Genomic DNA, 21,669 nt, shown 5'->3' on the forward strand with positions numbered 1-21,669 from the left:
TGACTTTGAAAATTTCCATCCTGTTAGGGAAAAGAACAAGGAGAAATGAAGGCCAATCTTCACATCTTGATTCTCTTAAATTGCTGTGGGCAGATACGAGCTAGTGAATGACAGTAGTGGTTTTCGACAAAGATCTCAATGGAGTCTCAAAAAGACAGGCCAAAAGCTCCTATCATTGCCCATTGAGATCAGTGGTAAAGAAACGTAGTCTTGCCTGCAGGGCCAGCACTCGGCAGGGAAGACTTTGGGATGGTGAAAGGAAAGGCAACAATTGACATCTAGACGAGTTAGTCCGTATATTCAGCCACAATTGAAAGGAGGACAGTGATGTCATCTGGTTTTCCACCTAAAAATGGAAATGGAGTAATAAACTGTAAAAGGAACAGTCAACCAAGAGGTAGACCAAAGAGGTACACCTCAGTACCTACGTTTTGCATATAGCACGTATCATGCATAGGAAACGAGCACTAGAGGTGGTTGCAGTTCAAATAACCTGTGTAACATGACATCAATTGCATAAAGCACAGCAAATATTAGGAGACCAAGGCTTGTACTTCAGGCAGACTTGGTTTGCCAATATACCCTAGTAGCAAAAAGGAATAATGAAAACACACAAGCACACGCATACAAACTGATTAAGAGTTACACACACATACAAAACAAACAAGAAATTACATGTAATTTAATGGAAGCTTTAAAAATATCTTTTCTGTTCCTTTTTAAGCAAAGCTTTGTTAAAGTGCTAACTACTACATTCTATTTATATCAATCTCTGTTTAAAAAGACTATGTCTAGAGAAGATAAATTCTATCTAATGAGAAAGATACAAATTTCTACACACAATCCTAATTAGGACAAACATATCCAATGTTTTGAAACTAGGACTAAGCTTGTATTCTGATCTGCAAGACAGCTATGGCATATGCTTCTTTCAATTTTAACAATTACACAAGGTTAAGAAATGCTTTACAAGAAATTGAACTATTCTAACTCTGACATGTTACCACCAACATGACCACCCCAGTTCTTAGACTGAGCAATTGGCCTGCTCCCAGTTACATCTTGCTCAGAGGACTCTTCAGTCAAGGAGAGTTTAACTTTGCTTCCCTTAACAAAATCTGCTGTGGCAATTTGGCAGGCAAACACTCTCAAGGAGTCCCACAAAACCAGGAGGAAGGGAGAAGTGAAATATCAGACACATGAAGGGCAGAATGTTAAACTGTGAGGAATGTTTAGGCCTTCCAGGCAGAGTTTGGAGGCTTTTTGGGCTCAAGTCCAAGCAGTGCAGTGGTGACAATAAAGGGCTTCAGGTTCCGCCTGCCAATGCAGCCAATGAAGTCCATTTCTGAAGGACATCCTCTGTGGGAAAGAATGATGACATGCTTTGCTCTTGGCCTCTGGGGTTAAGGCCTGCTGACCTTGCTCAAAGCCACAGACTACAACTGGGAGGCTGGGATAGAACACCGACAGTCTCACCTAACAGTCTAGTCTAGCTCACCTCACATCCTACTACCTAGATGCTCCCATTCCACTAATAACATGTCCTCCATTAGTCCCCAGGACCTTCCCAAAGAATGCTTACCTCTCACATTCAATCCGTTGTCACAGGCAAACTGTGCAAAAGGTGACATATAATTTGGGTCATAGGCCAGCTCGTGAGCTTGCTCAGCAATGCTTCTTGCAGTCTGCTGTATACTCTCATAATTGGAATTCTAAGAAAGGATGAGGGAGTTATTTTTACCGTAATGCCTCATGATTTCTGCATGCAAATAGGCTTCTTACAAATATGACTTTTTAAGGCAGTAACGTTTATCTAACCATACTTTCCATCATGTAAGTTCTATTCTTGTTTAAGAAAACTTTTAAAAGGTTATACCTTGACTGAAAAGAAATGAGCTCACCAGAGCTGCCTACACAAGGTATCAATCAGAAAAGTCTTTGCTAGGGGTGGCTTTGGACTCTGATATGAATTTTCATTTTTGCTAAAATGAAAATACAGAACTGACAGCATTTCAATGATTATCTCAAAAGTATTCCCTGCTTGGGAATATACATTCTGCCAACCACAGTCAGCCCTCCTATTAAAAGCTGACAGCTGACCGACTGAAAGTACCTTTTAAATTTGCTATTACAACAGAAAATTCCTGTCTAGCTGTGTTTCGAACCTATACCTTTATCCTTGTTGGCTTCCATTCCTCATCTGTTAAATGGATCCATTTTGGCTCTAATATTCTGTGGTTCTAAATAGTTTCAGTATCAGTAACACAGGCCTAGGCTTCAAATCACCTCCTGAAAGAGGCCCAGTACGGCCAAGCCCCACCTGCATTCTGGAACCCTTTGTCCTCCTTGATGTGACTACTCCTTACTGACCACCAGCATATGTAACGTAGGTAGTTCTCGGTTGTGCTTTTCTTCCCACTTGAGTATAAGCTCCATGAGGGCAGAGGCCATGTCCTTTCTGCTTACCACTCTGTTAATATGCATAGCACAGTGCCTACTACACGAAAAGCAACTAACAGTTACTGAACACTCCACACCAAGCAGAGCTGAGAATTTCATCTGCACAGTCTCAGATAATTCTTACTTACTACAATCTTGTAAAATAGGATGATCTTCATTATCTCCCATTTTACAGGCAAGAAAAATTGCTTAGTAAAAGTTTCAGAAACCTGTCCCAAATCATACTGTCAGCAGTATGAGATGAATTTTTTTCCAGAGTTTCTATTTTTACAAAGACGAGAGAATATGGAGAGACTGGTTTTCACTTCCTTTCACTCTCTGTGTGGGACAAGGCTGGATGGTTTCACGACTGGTGACAGCTCAGATCCCATCAAGGCTCTGGACTGCCTGCTGCACTTGGGTGGCTCTGATGTAGCTATTTCCTGTCTTTCTCAGCATCAACACCTGCTGAGTTTGTTATAGGAATTAAAGGAGAAACGGAAACAAGTAGCCAGCATCATATTAAAATATAAAGAAAAATAAAACAAAAGCTGTCCTCATCTGAACTTTTCTCACCTTTTTCACCCTATTACATGCGTGTATGACAGGCCTCTTTCACCCTACTACATGCGTGTAAGACAGGCCTCTTTTCTGATCCCAAGTTCTCCCATTATGAATATTTTCATTTACAAGTACTTAAAAGATTGGCACTATTATTGTTTCGCCAAAGTTCACAAAATAGTCCACAATGGGCAGTGCAATGGAGTCAATAAAATTCAGCCACCTGGAGATGGTCAAGTCTGCTTCCAAGGGTTAATTAATCCTTGAGTTAATTACCTTTAACTTTTTTAGCTCCTGAAGGATCATGTAATCGGGCATGTTGTCAAAGAGTCCATCTGTGGCCGTCAGGATAATATCTCCTAACTGGACATCAAAAGATGTGCTATCAGCGGCATCCGGGCTGTGGCAAGGACAGGGCAAAAACAGAGTTAAGAAAACCATTGGAGAGACACATACCGTTCAAAGTTTCCTACTGGCACTCTGCACAATGTTGTGAGATTTCCTTAGGGAGAAAGTCATTGATATTAGTGGAGATGATGATAAAGAATGGAGGAGATCATAAAAAAACAGTCACTTTCAGATTAAGTTTTTAGGTTCATATTCTAAACTTTGAAAGATTCTAAACCTTCAAAGGCCTAAAAGACACCTACCAAGAAACACTGAAGGAGCTCTGGTAGCGTAGTGGTTACGAGTCAGGCTACTAACCAAGGTCAATGGTTTGAAACTACCAGTGGTTCTGTGGGAGGAAGATGAGGCTTTCTGCTTCCATAAAGATTTACAGCCTCAGAAACCCTATATACAGGGTAGCTATGGGACACAGCACTTAACAACAAGAAGAAACACTGAGACTAATGTTTAGTCATATGTGGTTCAGAAAGGAAGACAGATTCTGAGTCAGATACTAGCAAGCCTCCTAAACCCAAGTGGAAATGAGTCTTTATTTCCGAATTCTTCAGAGCCAAATTCTATCCTCTCTTACTCATGTTCACAGCAGGCTGGAATCTTGCTCTTAGAAGGCCCCGTTAGGAAGGATTTGTTGTGTGGGGTGAGTAAGCAGGGAGAGGCACACACAGATCTTGTAAAAACACACTTCAAAATCCTACAAAGATTTTTGAAATAGCAACTATATATGTACTGCTTGTCATTCACAAGGCATTTATTTACTAGTGTGCCTGACACACAGTAGGTCTTAAAGAAATACCTGTTGAATGAATAGATGAAATAAGAAAAGTATTTGACTCTCCAAACTGAGAAAAAAACCTTTCAATATATTATTAAGTGAGGAGAGCAAGGTGCCACGTGTATAGCACGCAATCACGTGTAAACAGATGCAGATACGTCCATAAATCTGGAGGGATCCAAAGACACTGCTGATGATGGTGGCTTCTGAGGGGAGAAGTGGGCTGCTGGGTACAGGGTTTGATAGCAGATTTTTACTATACATCTTTTTGGGTAAATTTTCAAAGAGACATATTTTTTCAATCTGATAATGCCTGATGAAACAGACATAAGAACCCAGGTGGGGAGGAAAGACCACACACATTCAAAGAGTTGATGGCCCCTCCAAGGCTGGCTCTCCGCCACTTAAGGAGGTTCTACTGCTTTCCAAGGTGATAGGAAAGTGATTTATCTGAAAATCTGTCTTAACCCAGAAACCTTTCTTCTCACCACCAATTACAGACCAAAAGTCATAAAAACAAATTCAGACTGTGAGTTGGGTGAGAGGCGGCATAGGAAGTACAGAACTACAGCACCTTAAACTTGTTTGTAAGCATAACTGATGCTACATGTGCAAAGAAAACCCCAAGACTTGAACACAAAATATGCTACACATGCTGGGATTTACTCGAACTATGAAAAGGTCTGTTCGTTCCAGCTTCTCTTAAACAGACGGAAGAAGTGGTACGACCAGAAGTTCTGTAATGCAGAGAGCAAACTAACTTTCAGTTACACACCTTTAGATAATCAACAGGTTGTCAAAACAGTTGCTAAGGGAAAAGTGTTAAGTTACAATAATATTTCATAGACAATAGGGACCCACAGTAACCAAGGAGATACATGTTGCAGGGAGAGAGGAAAAAATGCTTTGGTGAAACTGGTGGAAAGAGGTCAATTCCCTGTGAGGAGCAAGAGAAAACATACACGACACTTCATGTTGACGTTTGCTCAGTCTATGGAAATGACTCCGACTCTAGAAGTTTAAATTAATGAGCACGTTGGCACTGCAGCTCTACTTTATGCTGAGGTTTTCTTTTCCCCGGGAGTGTCCTTTGCTATTATGCTGTGAGAGACTTGCTACCATTGGACAGTTCGTCCTCTTAACACTCCCACCCATGAGCTTGGTGTTCTGCCAGCTGCAGTTTTGCCCATTTTGATTGAACATACTGTGCTGCTGGAAACTTTTGACTGCACTGAAACACGAGCCGAAATCACATGCTAGTGAGCAGTCTCTGGGCGCCCAAGAGGCCATCTCCTCCACCTCAGGAACAGGCTGGGCAGAGTGCTTTCCTAGGCAGACTTTCCCCTAAAACATGTGAAACACGGCAATACCATGCTGGCACACAGAAACCCAAGCAAGAAGAACCAAATGAATGCAGAGTAAAGCACCACTCTCCAAAAACCGTTAGCGGAGCTTAGTATCCACTAAGGCCTTAGGGTTTTGAGTTCACCCCACTCCAGTAGGGTTAAAAATGAGCATGAACAACAGTCAACCAAAGAAGTATCTATAGTCAAATATTTTTCCAAATATGGTAATCTGTCTAAATCTGAAAGTAAAAAGCACCTCCCCCTCTCTACGAGTCAGTGCCAGGCTTTAGATGACAATTCTGAATTCCTAATTATGTAACATGCTCATTCCAGTTTAAAACATGACAATAATCATCATTTTACTTTAGCTTTGACTGAAGATTTGGTTTAATAAGAACCATTAAATAGAGACAAAAGGCATTTGCTATGATGTATCCAGTGTACAAAAGGTTCATTACTCATTTAACAAAAATTTATGAATTGCCAACAATGTGTGTGCCAGATCCTGCAAGTCTGTGAACGGCAGTGAAATCTGAGACTACGTTCACCTGACTCTGTATACTCAAGTTAGAAATGATAAAACTGTAAAAATGATCTTCTGCTGCGTATATCCTCAATAACAATAAAACTAAAGATGACCCAAAAAATGTCACGTGTCTTGGAAGGTTCTTACCCATTTAAAGAGAAGGCATCAAGAGTTAAAAGAACAGCTCCATCACATCCTCCCGGAACAGCAAATAGGGGCCTTCTAAAGGAGCTCTGGTAGCGTAGTGGTTACGAATCGGGCTGTGAACCTTAAGGTCAGCGGTTCGAAACTACCAGCTGCTCCGCGGGAGAAAGATGAGGCTTTCTACTCCCGTAAGGATTTACACCCTCGGAAACCCTGTACAGGGTCGCTATGGGTCGGAACCGACTCGATGGCATTTAACAACAACAACAAGTGATGTAAGGAATAATGAAAATCAAGCATTTAGTTCAGTGGAGTCAGAGGCCCACATAAACATCCGTCTCCACGACCCTGAGAGCAGAATGAAATGGTGCCTAGCTACATTAGAATGTGCCTCTGGTAGCATAGGGATTATGAACAGGGCTGCTACCAGCGGTTCTGCAGGATAAAGAGGCTTTCTGCTCCCGTAAAGATTTATAGCTTCAGAAACCCTATACAGGGTAGCTATGAGTCAAAACGACTCCACGGCACAAAACCACCACCAACAGCTACACTAGATGGAGCAAGAAAAAAATGCAGAACAAACCTCAAAATCATAACGAGCAGGCTTACTCGTCAGACAAGAGACTGGTGGAACCACTCCGACTAGGACCCTTCTGGAACTGAACTCACACCCTCATGGTTCATGGCTGTTTTCAGCAAGGCAATGGACAGTCTATGATGGGAACAGTGAGAACCTTACAACAATCAAGCATTGAAATTAGAGGGTAGCATCATTTACCTGAGAACAAAGTTCAGAAGGGTAAGAAAAGAGGGAGGAATGGAAATAGGAAACAACTTGAGAGGTTCTCCTGATGCAAACATTCTCAGTGTGTCTTCTTTTATCACAAGAAACACAAAGTATCCACCCCACCATACTTATGGGGGAGCTCAGGGGGATTACCTGTCACTCAAGACGACTCCCTCGGCTTCCGGTGGTGCAATGGAGAGCTGGAATGGAGTGTTGAAGTAATGCTGCTGCTCATCTGACCGGTGTACAACTTCACCGCCCCGGACCACCAGGAAGCCTGAATCACCCAGGTTTGCAGTATGTAAGCGGTGGCTAGTTCTGTCCAGCACCACGATGCAGGCAGTGCTGCTACCTAGAAACACAAATGACTCCCATTCATTGGTTTCTTCCCAGACAGCTTATGCAGACTTACTTTTATCACACAGCCCTAAAGAGCAACATGTCATTAATTGAATCTCTTTTGCCAACAGGACCTTGAAATTATGCTCCATCACCCTAGGGATGTCAACAGTAACCTAATCAGAGTCAGCATGCCAGGGTCAGAAATCAGGAATTACCTTTTACATAGTACCTAAACACTGCTGATCTGATTCCTTGCATTTGCAGACACAGAAAACAACAAAAATGGTTGATATTTAACCACGATTTTTTTTCAACCGTGGGATTATCTTTGCCAAATGCTCAAAAACTCCGCATGCTGTTGAGATATTAAGTTTTAATATTTAAATGCCAGCATGAATTCGAATGCTACACTTTTCTCATTAGTTGCTGGCAAGAGGCCTTCTTTAAGAAATTCACTAACATTGACGCCAGGGCACATAATGAAAATTTTAAGCCAGATTTCCATCTGTTGAAATCATGAAGAACTTTAATTGGAGACTATTGAATGGCTCTGGCAGAAAAACGAGGCTTTCTGCTCTTATGAAGATTTAAAGCCTCAGAAACCCGATACAATAGCTATGAGTCAAAACCAACTGGATGGCACTATGAACAACACTGAATGGATGGCTAACTAGGAAGTAACAAGACCAACTGTCCCAAAGAGGGTGGGAAATCAACCTGTTTACTTTTCAGGGAACACACATGTTCTGGGGAAGAACCCCATTCCCAGCAGTGAGCAAAAAACATCTGTGTACCTTTACTAAATACGATGCACAGGACCTTTCCCAGACGAAGTCTGATAACAAACATTAGTATGTTGTTGTTAAGTGCTGTCAAGTCAGTTCTGACTCATAGCGACCCTGGATAGGGTTTCAGAGGAGCAGCTGGTAAATTTGAACTGGCAACCTTGTGGTTTGCAGTTTAGTGCTGATCCTACAGCACACCACACCAGCAGTATTGATCACATTAACTAACAAAATATAAACGTCTACAGATAAGGGAGTGCAGCGGCTCCAGAAGCCCTAGACTGAGCCCCATAAGGACTAAAGTTTGATCCCGCCAGGTGCTCAGTGGGAGAAAAATGAAGCTTTCTGCTACCACCAATATTTAAAGCTTTGGAAACCCTATACAGAGTTGCTATGAATTGGAACCGACTAGATGGCACCTAACTACAACATACTGATATGATTTAAATGAAAAAGTCAAAAGAAAGAATGACACAATTCACCAAAAAATAAACCACCATCTCATCAGTAACCAATTTTGTCTATTAGCTTAACAAGAGATTGAAAGAAGATAATGCTGGGGCTGGCAAGGATGTAGGAAGGCATACTGAATCTTATTCCGTGGAAGTTAAGAGCAGTTCTAAATTCTACATCCTTGACAAAAAGCAATCTGAAAAATATATGTATAACCTTTGATCTAGCAATTCCACTTGTGAAAATTTATTCTGAAAAAATAACTGGCAATGCAAATAAGACTTAAAATATTTTTTAAATCAAGAAACATTTAAAGAACTTTGTTAGGTGCTGTTGAATTGGTTCTGACTCATAGTGACCATACGTACGTAGAACAGGATAAACAGTGCCAGTACTGCACCACCTTCACAGTCATTGCTATGCATGAAAGCCCATTGTTGCAGCCACAGTGTCAATCCATCACACTGAGGGTCTTCCTCTTTTTTGCTGACACTCTAACTTTACCAAGATGATGTCCTTCTCCAGGGACTGCTCTTGATCACGTGTCCAAAGTATGTGAGATGAAATCTTGCCATTCTTGCTTCTAAGGAGCATTCTAGCTGTACTTCTTCCGACTCTCTTCTTCTACAGTATAATCAATTTTGTCCCACAACATCTAAGTCAAAGGCATCAATTCTTTTTTGGTCTTTCTTAATTCATTATTCAATTTTCACATGCATATGAGGTGATTAAAAAATCATGGCTTGGGCCAGGCACATCATAGTCTTCAAAGTAACATTTCTGCTTTTTAACACTTTAAAGAGATCTTTAACCTAAATACCTAAATAACTTAAACATCTAAAAAGAGGGAATTGGTGAAGAAAGTCATAGTACACCCATACAATGGAAGGCTATAAAACTCTGTGAAGTCAACCTGTCAGTGTCTGGATCCTGGTTCTGCCACTTACCAGCTATGTGACCTCAGATAGATGACTTAACCTCTCTGTACCTCAGTTTCCTCATCTAAAATATATGGGTAATAGTAACTACCACACAGAATTGTTTATAGGGATTAAATAACTCATGTCAAACGCTTATAAATACATAGCAAATGTTAGCTATTTAATTAGTGTTAGGTGCCATCGAGTCGGTACCGAATCATACCAACCCTATGCACAACAGAACAATACACTGCCTGATCCTGGGCCAATCTCACAATATATTACCCATTGAAATTACAATAGAGATATATATTTTAAAGGAGAGAAAATTAAAGTGAAACAGACTTCAAATGAGTACTGTTTCCATAAAAAATAAAAAAGGTGATAACAAAACTTAAAGAGCTGTACAACTGGTGCCCTGGTAGTGTAATGGTCACGTATTGGGCTGCTAACCAAAAGGTCAGCAGTTCAAATCTATCAGCCTCTCCATGGGAAAAAGATAAGGTTTTCTGCTATAGTAAAGATTTACAATCTTGGAAACCCTATTCAGGGTTGCTATCAGTTGGAACTGACTCGACAGCACACCACCACCACCGCCACTGTTGGGTTTCTGAGGCTGTAAATCTTTACAGGAGCCGAAAGTCTAAAAGGGAAAAACAAAACAAACAAAAAACTGTACAACAAAAGGAGTGGTTCATCAAAAAAAAAATTTTTAAGGAGGGTGTGGACCAGCTGTTCCGCGGGAGAAAGATGAGGCTTTCTGCTCCCGTAAAGATTTGCAGACACAGAAACCCTGTACAGGGTCACTATGAGTTGGAACCGACTCCACGGTACTTAACAACAACAATGGACAATAGTTGGAAAAGTTCAAACTATTAGTTAACAACACAAAACAAAATGATATAAAAAGCCTTGTTGGGGACCCAGCTGTGTTAAACCCTTGTGGACTTCCCAGATACATCATTTCCTAGCTCTGTGACAAAGGGCAAGTCACTTATTCTCAGTTTCTTCACCACAAAATAAGGGAATGGGAAAGTCCTACTTCATGGGGCTGTTATGAGCACACAATAAAAACTCACCACAGGAAAACTTGCAGAAGCCATAACCTATGTATGAGGGAAACCTATTAAAGAAAGAAAACTCAGATATTTTGCAATATACAACAGTTCTGGTATGGTACTGCAAGGTCAGTTTGAACCTTAAGGTCAGCTGTTCAAAGCCACCAGTCACTCCTCGGAAACCCTATACAGGGTTGCTATGAGTCGGAATAGACTCAACGGCATTGCATTTACCAGCAACAGTTCGGAACACGGGAAGAGTGGTGAGACTGCACCTGTCCAAGGCAGAAGACTTGGGACACCTGGAAGACAAGGCAGTCCCCGGTCCCCCCTTCAGTTCCAGCGCTCACAGGCCCCATTGTATGTTATCATGATGCTGAAACACCCACAGAAAGGAATCTGGGAGCATAATCACTAAAACACTGAAAGTTTCTTAGAAGGATTATGGGTTAATTTAATTTGCTGCTATTAATTTTTTCTTTATGAAAATGTATTAAACTTAATGCTAAGTTATCTTCTGCTAATGAATCTTCTAACCTCCTGGTGGGCCCTCAGATAATCTGCTCTACCACTTCTATTAAAACTAAGATCACCAATAATAAACTTTCCTTCCTAACTCTCTGCATAAAAACTCCAACCATTTATCATTTATAGAACCATAATACAAAAGACCTTCTCAGCAATGACAGGCTCAAATGCTACAGAAAATGAAAACTGACTGACAATAGCCCAATCTTGTAATTTTTGCTGCAGGAAGGACTCATGGTGATACAATAGTCCTCACTGACAATCTAGGCTACCATGCTGCTACCCCTGTGTTAAGAATCAGCTGAGATAGAATCAAAAGGGCCTTCCTGGCTGAGCTTTACTATCCAGAGCAGCAATGAACAACCGCAAAAATCATCTGGACTCGGAGTGTACACCTCCTACTTCGCCGCCTCAAATTACTGATGAATGCATATGGCTCAGGCCCTGACAGCCTAATATGGGGAGAAAAGAATTCCTCATTCTTCTGCGTTACAAGTGGAATAAACAGGAAAAGAGAAAGAAGTGAATGAGAACAAGTGTCAATGACCAATTTAGGCAGGCATCAGACAAACCCCTCATGCTAAAATGAAATTAAGGAGATCTGGTAACGTAATGGTTCCAAGTCAGGCTGCTAACCTCAAGGTCAGCAGTTAGAAACTACCAGTTGTTTCATGGGAGAAAGATGAGGCTTTCTGCTCTGGTAAACATTTACAGCCTCAGAAACCCTATACCAGGTGGCTATGAGTCAGAACCGACTCTTTGGATACCACCATCACCACCAAGATGGAAATACTTGTAAACCCTTGTTTGTAAACTACTATTACTGTGTAGGAAAAAAAAAAAAAAAAAAAGATAGCCTTACTAGGAGTGACCCTTAAATTCTGGATTCATTGATTTCGTTATGACCTAAATTTACGGGTTTCTGAAGAAAAAAACATAATTGACAACAATTAGCCTGTGATGTCATAGATCCAAAAGTAGCTGTAATTTCTCAAGATAAAATTGGTTACAGGTATCAACTTGTCCTTTATATTAAAATGACTTTGTGGGCTTGTTCGTAATTTAATTTCCTCAAAAGGTACACAACACAGAAGCAGGGACTTCAACACACACACACACACATATATACAAAAAAATCTACAAAAGTTAGAAATTGTGGGAGGCGGGAAGCAAACAGGGAAGGAAAAAACATGTTTTCCACTACTAGCAACAGAAAACTGGTAAGATTGCACCCTGTCAAAGGCAGAAAACTTGCAAGACCCTGAAAACAAAGCACTCCTAAATGAGTGCAGGCGCTCATAGGTTTCACCACATACATAATCTAATCTTATAAAGTTATCATTATTTACAATGAGCTCCAAGGTTTACAAAATGTCAGCAGGCTGTGTTTGCCAAAATATGTTTGATTTTAGTTATAAACAGTCTAAAGATGGTGTACACTGAGTGAGATGTCAAACAGATAATGAATGATTATTTAATTGTGTCTTTTAGGAGACAAAAACATTTACAATATTCAACATATGAAAATTTCTACCATGTCCTTAAATGTATTTTCTTATGATCTCCCAGTTAAATGAGGGTGAATAGAAAAGGAAATAGAAATGTGGGAAAACATACAAGGTGCAAAATCAAGATGGGGTTTTGCACTGAGTATTCCAAGTCAAAGGAAATGCACTGTCAGCTGACCTGGAGGCCTCCAAAGGACATGCAGATGTCAGGCCCCAGGGATCTGTTTCTCTGGGCATGCTCTCCCTTTAATATATGAAACACAGTTCAAAGGTTAAGTGGTTTGCCCAGTCATATAGCCTGTTGACAGAGAGGTGCTAGAAATAGAGTCTAGTATGTGTAACTGTTCCAGGCCAGCTCCAAATTTCATTTCCAAAATAGGGGGTTAAGTCAAAGCAGTATACTGAAACCACAAGACCAGATTTCTCTTCAGTTAGAAGGAAAGTAAGTTGGTTAATCAAAGCATGGAGAAGACAGACAACGACTAAGCGATGGTTAACCAGAAGGATGCTGGTAATTAGCAGAAACTTAATGACACCCTTTGTGAGAGGCTGTTTTTAGAAGGCTGGGTACGTTACTTGGCACATTCCCAGGGAATCCTTTTTTTTTTTCCCCCCAAGTGTTTTATTGTGAATTATGTGATAGTTTACATAGGAGAACACTAGCTTTACATTCATCATTATCACATACCGTTTCACTGCCATGATTACAATCCCCTCCATGCATCATCAACCAACCAAAGGGCCCTGCTAGCCTGTCCCCTGGTCATCAGCACATAGCCCCTCTCCCTCTCTGGGTCTAGAGTCCCCAGCTGCTCCATCTCTCCATGTCGTCTCTGCCTCCATCTCTGGCGTCACTGTTTCTCTGGGTAGGGTCTTGATTTCCACTCTTCTCCCTTGATGGTCGCAGGGACCTCCACTCCCAGGGAATCATTTAACAAACAAATGTAGGTGCTTCACCAAAAGATGCTACATTAGCATATAAAATAAGCACTAGGTGTTTGGTTTTATGTTTTCGAACACAAGGCCAACAGTAACCTGTTTTGTCCCCTGCCATTCTGCGGACTAATCAGTTAGCACTCTGAGGGCCTATTTACACACAGGACTGGGCAAGCTCCCACCTTGAATGCCTCACAGGTAATCATATGAATTACAAATGCGGAGCCCCTAACACTTCCCCTCCCAACTCAGAGATAACCACTATCTGGAATTTAAAATTCCCTTGCTTTTTTAGATTCTATTATCCTATTTTGGAGTCCTGGTGTGGTACTGTGGGTTAATGCGCTGTTCTGCAAAACAAAGTCAGTTTGAACTGCAAGGTAGGCGGTTCTAACTCACCAGCTGTTCCTCGGAAACCCTATACAGGGTTGCTATGGATCAGAACTGATTCGATAGCACTTAATAATGACAGCAGTATATTTTAGAAAAGAAAAAACAACATTTTTCTCTTTTGTTGGTTTCTGGACTTATATAGAAGCATACTATTAAGCAGTATTCTGTAATTTCCTTTTTTTCCCTCAATAATATGTTCTTGACTTCCAGGAAGGTTTCTGTCATTTGTTTTCACAATGCATTTTTCTACTACTGATAGACTTCTAGGCTCTTCTCGGTTTTCTGTACTACTGACAACATTGCTATAAATGTTCTTTCTTCTATCTGCTGGTACAAGTTCTGTAATCTAAGGTAAATACCTATAAGAACTGCTGGGTCATGCCATATGTTCTGTTTATTTAGTAATACTAAATTGATTTCCAAAGTGGCTATAGCTATTTACATTCGCACCAGGCAGTATTAAGTATTCTGGTTGATCTATAGCTTCTCAACCAAACTCTGTTTTATAGGATGAGCCTCAGGAAAGACTTGGGCTGGTGAGTGATTGTATTTATTCTTACCATCTACCAGGTATCTTTAAAGAGGAAAAGCACATAGGTGTTCTACTTACCAAGCAAAGGTACTTTATTTTGCAGCAGCTCACAGTAGCTTGTGGTGAGAATTCCAATGGGATTACTCGGTACGAACCGTCCTTCTTTTACTAAACGTTCACACGTTCGCATTAAAGTCCCTGAGAACTGAGACGGATCAACTCCATAGTCTCTCCATCCTCCTACACCATCTGCAACCCCTTTAAAAAAAAAAAAAAGAATGTTTTTACCAACTTCTCAGGAATCTTTACCCCTGCCTCTACCTAACAACCTAATCAACAGGATTATCATCTTTGTCTAGAAGTACTTGTACTAATAATGTTTTTGTTGTTAAGTACCGTCGAGTCAGTTTGGACTCACAGTGATCCTGTACAGCATTTCCAAAGAGCGGCTGGGGTGTTTGAACCAACCTTGCAGTCTAGTGCTTTATCCTACAGTGCCATATCTTATGGCATTTTATAATAAACAATGAACATTGATTTTAAACAAAGTGCTGAAGCTAGTGATAATATAAAAGAGGAGCTAAAGCACCAACAATTGTTCTTTCCAATGTTCAAATCCCTTTCTACCTACTAAATTCAAACAAACTGTGAGAGCTACAAAGTCAAATTCCACTTTTTCATGAACTTTATGAAGCCCCCTTATATAAGCAATGAATATAGAGTTTTCCTTTTGCCTTTTATTTTATACCATTCTGTGGTGTTTGAACTTTATTTCTATCATGTTGTTGCTGTTAAGTGCCATCAAGTCGGTTCTGACTCATAGTGACCCTGTATAGAATTTCAGAGGAAGTGGGTTTGAACTTCTGACTTTCAGTGATTATTCTATAGCACACCATTAATTTTATAATAAAATATCAATAAGGGATTTAAAATTTTTAGGGTTTACTGAGAATACCTCCTTTGTCCTATATGCACAGTAATTTTTTGGGTACATTCAACTCACACATTTTTAGCAATGTGTATGATACAGAAGCAGGATCCATACATATGTCTCCCTGAAAACCTGGCTGAATGTAAAATGGACACAGGGGAACTCTACTTCCCTGGTAATACCAATTGTCAAACAAAAAGGGAGTAACACAGAATTGGAAAACAATAAAAATGGTGACAAATAACATCACCCCTGGGGCAGTAGCTTGCCCCATACCTTATATGATCAACCAATCAGCACCAATTTCACTTTGGGGCAATTTGGGGTGGGAGTAGATGAAACCAGACTGGCCATGAATGGATAATTTTTGACCTTGTATAATGAAAACACTCATCTGTACTTTGGCATATATTTGAAAAGTTCCGTAATACAAGTTTAAGAAACAACTACAAACTTAAGTGGTGATGGTATCATATTTTAGTCAAGTTTTCAAGTGGATATGAGATTTTATATTGTTTAAGAGGATTTCAGATAGTTTCAGAGGGACTTTCTTTTAAGGAATTCTTCTGCACATGGGTCAAGATTTCACCATGAATTTAAGCGCAACGATTTATGATTTATGTTAAAACACATATTGTGCATTATAGTCTCTGCAATGCCATATGATGAATCATTCTTTTCAGATGACTGCTCGCTTGAGGAAAGAATTTCTTCTTAACCAATCTACGATCCAACAGCCACAATTAACTTTAAACACAAATTAGTTTCATCTACACATGCCCTTCACTAGAAAACCATTAGAATCTTAAGACATTGTGGAGTGCTAAGCCTGGCACTCACTAAATAATCTGTCAGCAGGTTAGAGGCTTGACCTGATCCAGTCCTGCTACGTTAATCAGATTTCTCCCAGAATAGAGTGCAACCTTTCAGGCACCTGTTTGCTTTTTTACATGGAAAAAGGATCCCATGTTAAACTTCCACTGGTCAAATTCCCTTAGGGAAAAAAATTCAAAAGTATATAAACTTTTCAATAAGGCTGTGGAAAGAAAGCCTCAGTGTACATCCATCACAACAAGTTATATAATGTGCAGAATCGGGTTTGGGATTAGAACCTGGCTGAGCCCAGAATAACCCTACCTTCCCCGTACATTTGAAACCCAGTTGTATTCATACTAGGCAGTTATTCTACAAGGAAATTAGTATGTTCTCCATTGCACAAGCAAATGCTTCAATCCACAATGAGGGGCAACACCTTTTAAAAAGTGGAATTTATCCAAATATAAAGGAAAATTTCACTCAGAACATATTTCAAAGGTAAAAAAAACTAATGCCAACAGACAGGTTGCTTAAGATCCTAGCACAACATGTACCAAAGAAACAAAGGATGAGAACATGCTGAAGGACAAATGCAGGCCACACGTACACTCCCTCAGTATGCTGGAAGAAAAAACCTGTAACCGCCTTCAAGATGCTCACCTTCACTGACTACTCACATATGAACTAGACAAATGGCAACCACAAACTCTGCTATAGAAAGGTCAAGAAGGAAGATTGATGTGTCAGGGTGGAGGGTGAGGGACACTGGGAGAAAGCCTTTCCTGAGACGGTAGCATTCAGGTTAGGTCCTGGAGGGAAACAGAGGTTCCCAGGCAAGGAAGGGTAGTGGCACATAATGAGGTGTGTGACTGGGGCTTGGGTAGGTGTTCTTATGGTGCTGTGGGTTAATCATTGGATGGCTAACCTCAAGCTAAGCAATTCAAACTCACCAGCTGCTTTACTTGAGAAAGATGAAACAGTATGCTCCCAGTCAAAGATTTATAGTCTCGGTCCTACAAGGGTCACTGTAAGTTGGAATCCACTAGACGACAGAGGGTTTGGTTTGCAACTTGGGGCCTGGGTTAGTAGAGAGAAAAGCTCAGAACAGGAGCTAGAGTTGTGGAAGGCCCAGAATGCCCATCTAAAACCTTTAGATTTTATGTTAAAGACCTGTGTCACTGGTTTAATCGGGATAAAAGAGTGACAAGTAGCTGAGTTTGAAATGTGGCTGGTACCAACTGAGATGTTGTAAGAAGGTTAACATGGTCGCCTTCTATCAGAAAGAGCGTTGTTCAAGTCCACCCAAAGGCACCTTGAGAGAAAGACCTGGCAATCTACTCTGGAAATACCAGCCCTTCAAACCTTCTGGAGAACAATTCTACTCTTACACACAAGGGGTTGCCATGAGTTGGAATCTGCTTGATGGCAAATGGGTTTTTTGTTGTTGCTACTGCTTAGTATAAAATACAAACTGTATTCCAAAACTCAGTACCAAAAAATAAAGGAAAATTCTCAGTAATAGTTTTAGATTAAATCTATTGGAATGTTTTCTGATACATTTGGTTAAAAATATAATAATTAAAATTAATTTCACCTCTTTCACTTTAACTTCTATATAGGGCTGTGGTACTGTACGATAAGCACTGGACTGCTAACAGCTGGCAGTTCAAACCTACCAGCTGCTCCTCAGAAACTCTAATTGCTGCTGTTGTTAAGTGCTGTTGAGTTAGTGCTGACTCACAGCAATCCTATAAAGGATTTCCAAGGAGTGGCTGGTGAGTTTGAACCACTGACCTTGCAGTTCGAACCGGCCTTGAGGTCAAGTGCTTATTCTATGGTGCCACACCACGACTCCAAAAACTCTACAGAGAGTTGCTAAGAGTCAGAATTGACTTGATGCTGTTTAGTAACAATCAGAAGATTGGGAGTGATGTGTCTCTGTCCAATAAGTACTGGACTGCTGACCACAAGGTCGGCAGTTTGAGCCCACCAGCTGTTCCACAGGAGAAAGATGAGGATTGCTGCTCCTGCGAAGATTTGCAGCCTTGGAAACCCTCTACAGGGTAGCTATGAGTCAGAAGCAACTTGAAAGCACTTACCAACATTTCGGGTGCCTCTGGGTGGCACAAATATGCAAACAAAAGCCAAAAGTTAGCGGTTCTAACCCACCTAGGGGTACCTCAGAGGTCAGGCCTGGGGACCTACTTTTCAAAATCCCTACGGAAACCAGCTATGTGAGACTGAATAGTTAACGACCATAAAACAAAGATGAGAAGAGGAGTCAGAAAAACTATATTAATGGAAACAGAATAACCACAAAAGAAAAGAAGCTTGGAAAAGTTCATGGAAAAACAGAATTAAAAGACAATGGAATTTATCCATAAACTTTTAAAAGATGCACAGTGATCCTATATGGGCTTTCTGAGACTGTACATCTTTATGGGAGTAGACTCTCTCATGGAGTGGCTGGTAGTTTTGAACCACTGACCTTGTGGTTAGCAGGCCAATACTCACCCAACAGCACCACCAGGGCTCCTTCTAACAACAGCGAGTGTACTTAAAATTATGTAGTTTGAATGGCTCCAACTCACAGTGACTCCATGCACAAGAGAATGAAACACTGCCTGATCCTGTACCATCTCACAATTGTTGCTAGGTTTGAGCCTATTGTTGCAGGCACTATATTAATCTGTTTAGTTTAAGATCTTCCTTTTTTTCGCTGACCCTACACTTAACCAAGCATTAAGTCCTTCTCTAGGAACTGGTGTCTTCTGATAACATGTCCAAAGTACCCTAAATAAAATCTTGACATCCTTGCTTTTAAGGGACATTCAAGCTCTATTTCTCCCAAGACGGATTTGTTTGTTTTTCTGGCAGTCTAGGGTACTTTAGATATTCTTTGCCAACACCAAAATTCAAATGCAACAATTCTTCTACAAACTTTGTTATTCACTGTCCAGCTTTCACATGTCTATGAAGCAAATGAAAACACCATGGCTTGGGTCAGGCATACCTTAGTCCTCAAAGTGACACATTCGCTCTTTAACTTTAAAGAAGTCTTTTGCATCAGATTTGCCCAATGACTGTTGCTCCCATAAACACTGATTCCGATCCAAGTAAAATTTAATCCTCACAGCTTCAATCTTTTCTCCATTTATCATGATGTTATTTATTGGTTCAGTTGTGAGGGTTTTTTGTTTTCTTGATAATGAGTTGTAACCCAGACTGAAGGCTGTAGTTTTTGATCTTCACCAGTAAGTGCTTCAAGTCCTCTTCATATCAGCAAGCAAGGCTGTGTCACTGCTTATTGTAGACTGTTAACGAGCCTTCCTTTAATACCGATGCCACGTTTTACTTTATACAGTCAAGTTTCTTGGATTATCTGCTTAGCATAGACTGAATATGTATGATGAAAAGATAAAATCCTGATGCATACCTTTCCTGATTTAAACCACAAGAAATCCTCTTGTTCTGTTTGAACAAAGGCCTTTTGGTCTAAGTACAGATTCCACATAAGCATAATTAAGTGTACTAGAATCCCCATTCTTTGCAATGTAATCCAGTTTGTTATGACACACACAGTTCACACTACTATGGACAATGCAAAGTCGCCAAGGTTACTGGGTAGAAGCTGCTGTTGTTGTTAGATATTGTCTAGTCAGTTCTGACATACAACAACCCAATGTGTAACAGAACAAAAACACTGTCCAGCACCAGCTCATAATCATTTCTATGTTTGAACTTTTGGTTGCAGCAAATTTGCCAATTAATGGTGAGAAGGGCCTTCCTCTTTTTCACTGACCTTCAACTTCACCAAGCATGATGTCTTTCTCCAGGGACTGGTCCCTTCTGATAACATGTTGAAAGAACATGAGTCAAGGTCTTGCCATCCTCAGCTCTAAGAAGCATTCTGGCTATGTCAACACCATAATTCAAAAGGAGTAATTCTTTTACTGTCTTCCTTATTCACTGTCCAGTTTTTGCATGCATATAAGGAAACTGAAAATACCATGGCTTGGGTCAGGTCAGATGCACCTTAGTCCTTAAGGTGACATCTTTGCTTTCTAACACTTTAAAGAAGCAGCTGATCTGTTCAATGTAAGCAGTTTGATTTAACTGCTACTTCCATGGACATTCATTGTAGATCCAAGTAAATTAAATCCTTGACAACATCAATATTTTCTCCATTTACACGATGCTGCTAACTGGTCCAGTTGTGAGGGCATTTTTTTTTTATCTTCAGTAATTCTTACCGAAGGTTGCAGTCTTTGATCTTTATGTAGTAAGTACCTTAAGCTCACTTCACTTTCAGCAAGCACGGTTGTGTCATCAATACTGCAGAGGTTGTTAAAGAATCTTCCTCCAATCCTGATGCAAAAATAAGAATCACTTCCAGTCGACTGGCCAGGTAGCTGTCTTGCAAATTTCTTGTGATACTTTAGAATTGCATCAGTTTGTTGAAACAGCTCACCTGCTATTCCATCAACTCCTAGAGTCTGGATTTTTGTCAATGTTTTCAGTGCAGCTAGGACTTTTTCCTTCAGTACCACCACTGGTTTTTGATCATATGCTACCTCCTGAAATGGCTGAACACTGACCTATTCTTTTTGGTACCATAACTCTGTATATTTCTTGTATTTTTCTTTGATGCTTCTTGCACCATCATTTAATTGTTTGCCCATAAAATCCTTCAATACTGCAAATCAAGGCCTGAATTTTTCTTCAGTTGTTTCAGCTTCAGAAATGCTAACCATATTCTTCACTATTGGTTTTCTAACTCCAGGTCTTGACATATTTCATATTAATAACTTATTTTTGTTTTCTCAAGACACTCTTTGAGATTTTCTGTACTTTTATTTCTTTTGTTTGCCATTCTATGCTCACAAGCAAGTCTGAGAGTTGTGAATGCTGTTGTTATATGCCATGGACTTGATTCTCAATCATAATGACCCTGTATTGGGTTTCTGAGAAGTGGCTGGTGGGTTTGAACCACCACTTTGTGGTTCAATCTGACCTTGTGGTGTAATGTTTATCCTACAGTGCCACACGAGGGAAATAATCGAATCTTTATTTTAGAAAAACAAACCTTGTAGCTTTGTAGAGAATGTTTTGGGAGAAGGGAGATGTTGGCAGGCAGATGTGAGCTGCAATAGTTTAAGTGATGTTGTTAAGCGCTGTTGAATTGATTCCAACACATAACAACTGGGTACAGGGTTTCTGACGAGCAGCCAGTGGGTTTGAACTGCCAATCTTGTGGCTCACATTCCAGGACTGATCCTATAGCGGATCTCACCATGAGTCCAGTTTAAGTGATGGTGTTGTTGTAGTTAGGTGCCACTGAGTAGGTACCGACTCACAGCGATCCTGTACACAACAGAACAAAACACTGCCCAATTCTGGGCCAACCTCACAATTGTTGCCACGCTTGAGCCCACTGATGCTGCCACTTGGCGAATCCATCTCACTGGGGGTCTTCCTCTTTTT

General features: G+C 40.4%; 1 protein-coding gene across 1 annotated transcript in view; it reads right to left on the reverse strand.

Moving 5' to 3' along the window:
* Positions 1–287: 287 nt before the first annotated feature.
* The window catches only part of PPTC7 (PTC7 protein phosphatase homolog (S. cerevisiae)), a 45,231-nt gene continuing 23,849 nt past the window's right edge, over positions 288–21,669 (reverse strand). Inside the window, exons 2-6 of the mRNA XM_006865418.1 lie at positions 14,517–14,696; positions 7,137–7,335; positions 3,277–3,400; positions 1,583–1,712; positions 288–346 (exon numbers count right to left, since the gene is read on the reverse strand). Coding sequence (XP_006865480.1) covers positions 288–346; positions 1,583–1,712; positions 3,277–3,400; positions 7,137–7,335; positions 14,517–14,696 — 692 coding nt within the window. The remainder of the gene's footprint in view (positions 347–1,582; positions 1,713–3,276; positions 3,401–7,136; positions 7,336–14,516; positions 14,697–21,669) is intronic.

Source organism: Chrysochloris asiatica, unplaced genomic scaffold, assembly GCF_000296735.1.
Source record: "Chrysochloris asiatica unplaced genomic scaffold, ChrAsi1.0 scaffold00078, whole genome shotgun sequence".
NCBI lineage: Eukaryota > Metazoa > Chordata > Mammalia > Afrosoricida > Chrysochloridae > Chrysochloris > Chrysochloris asiatica.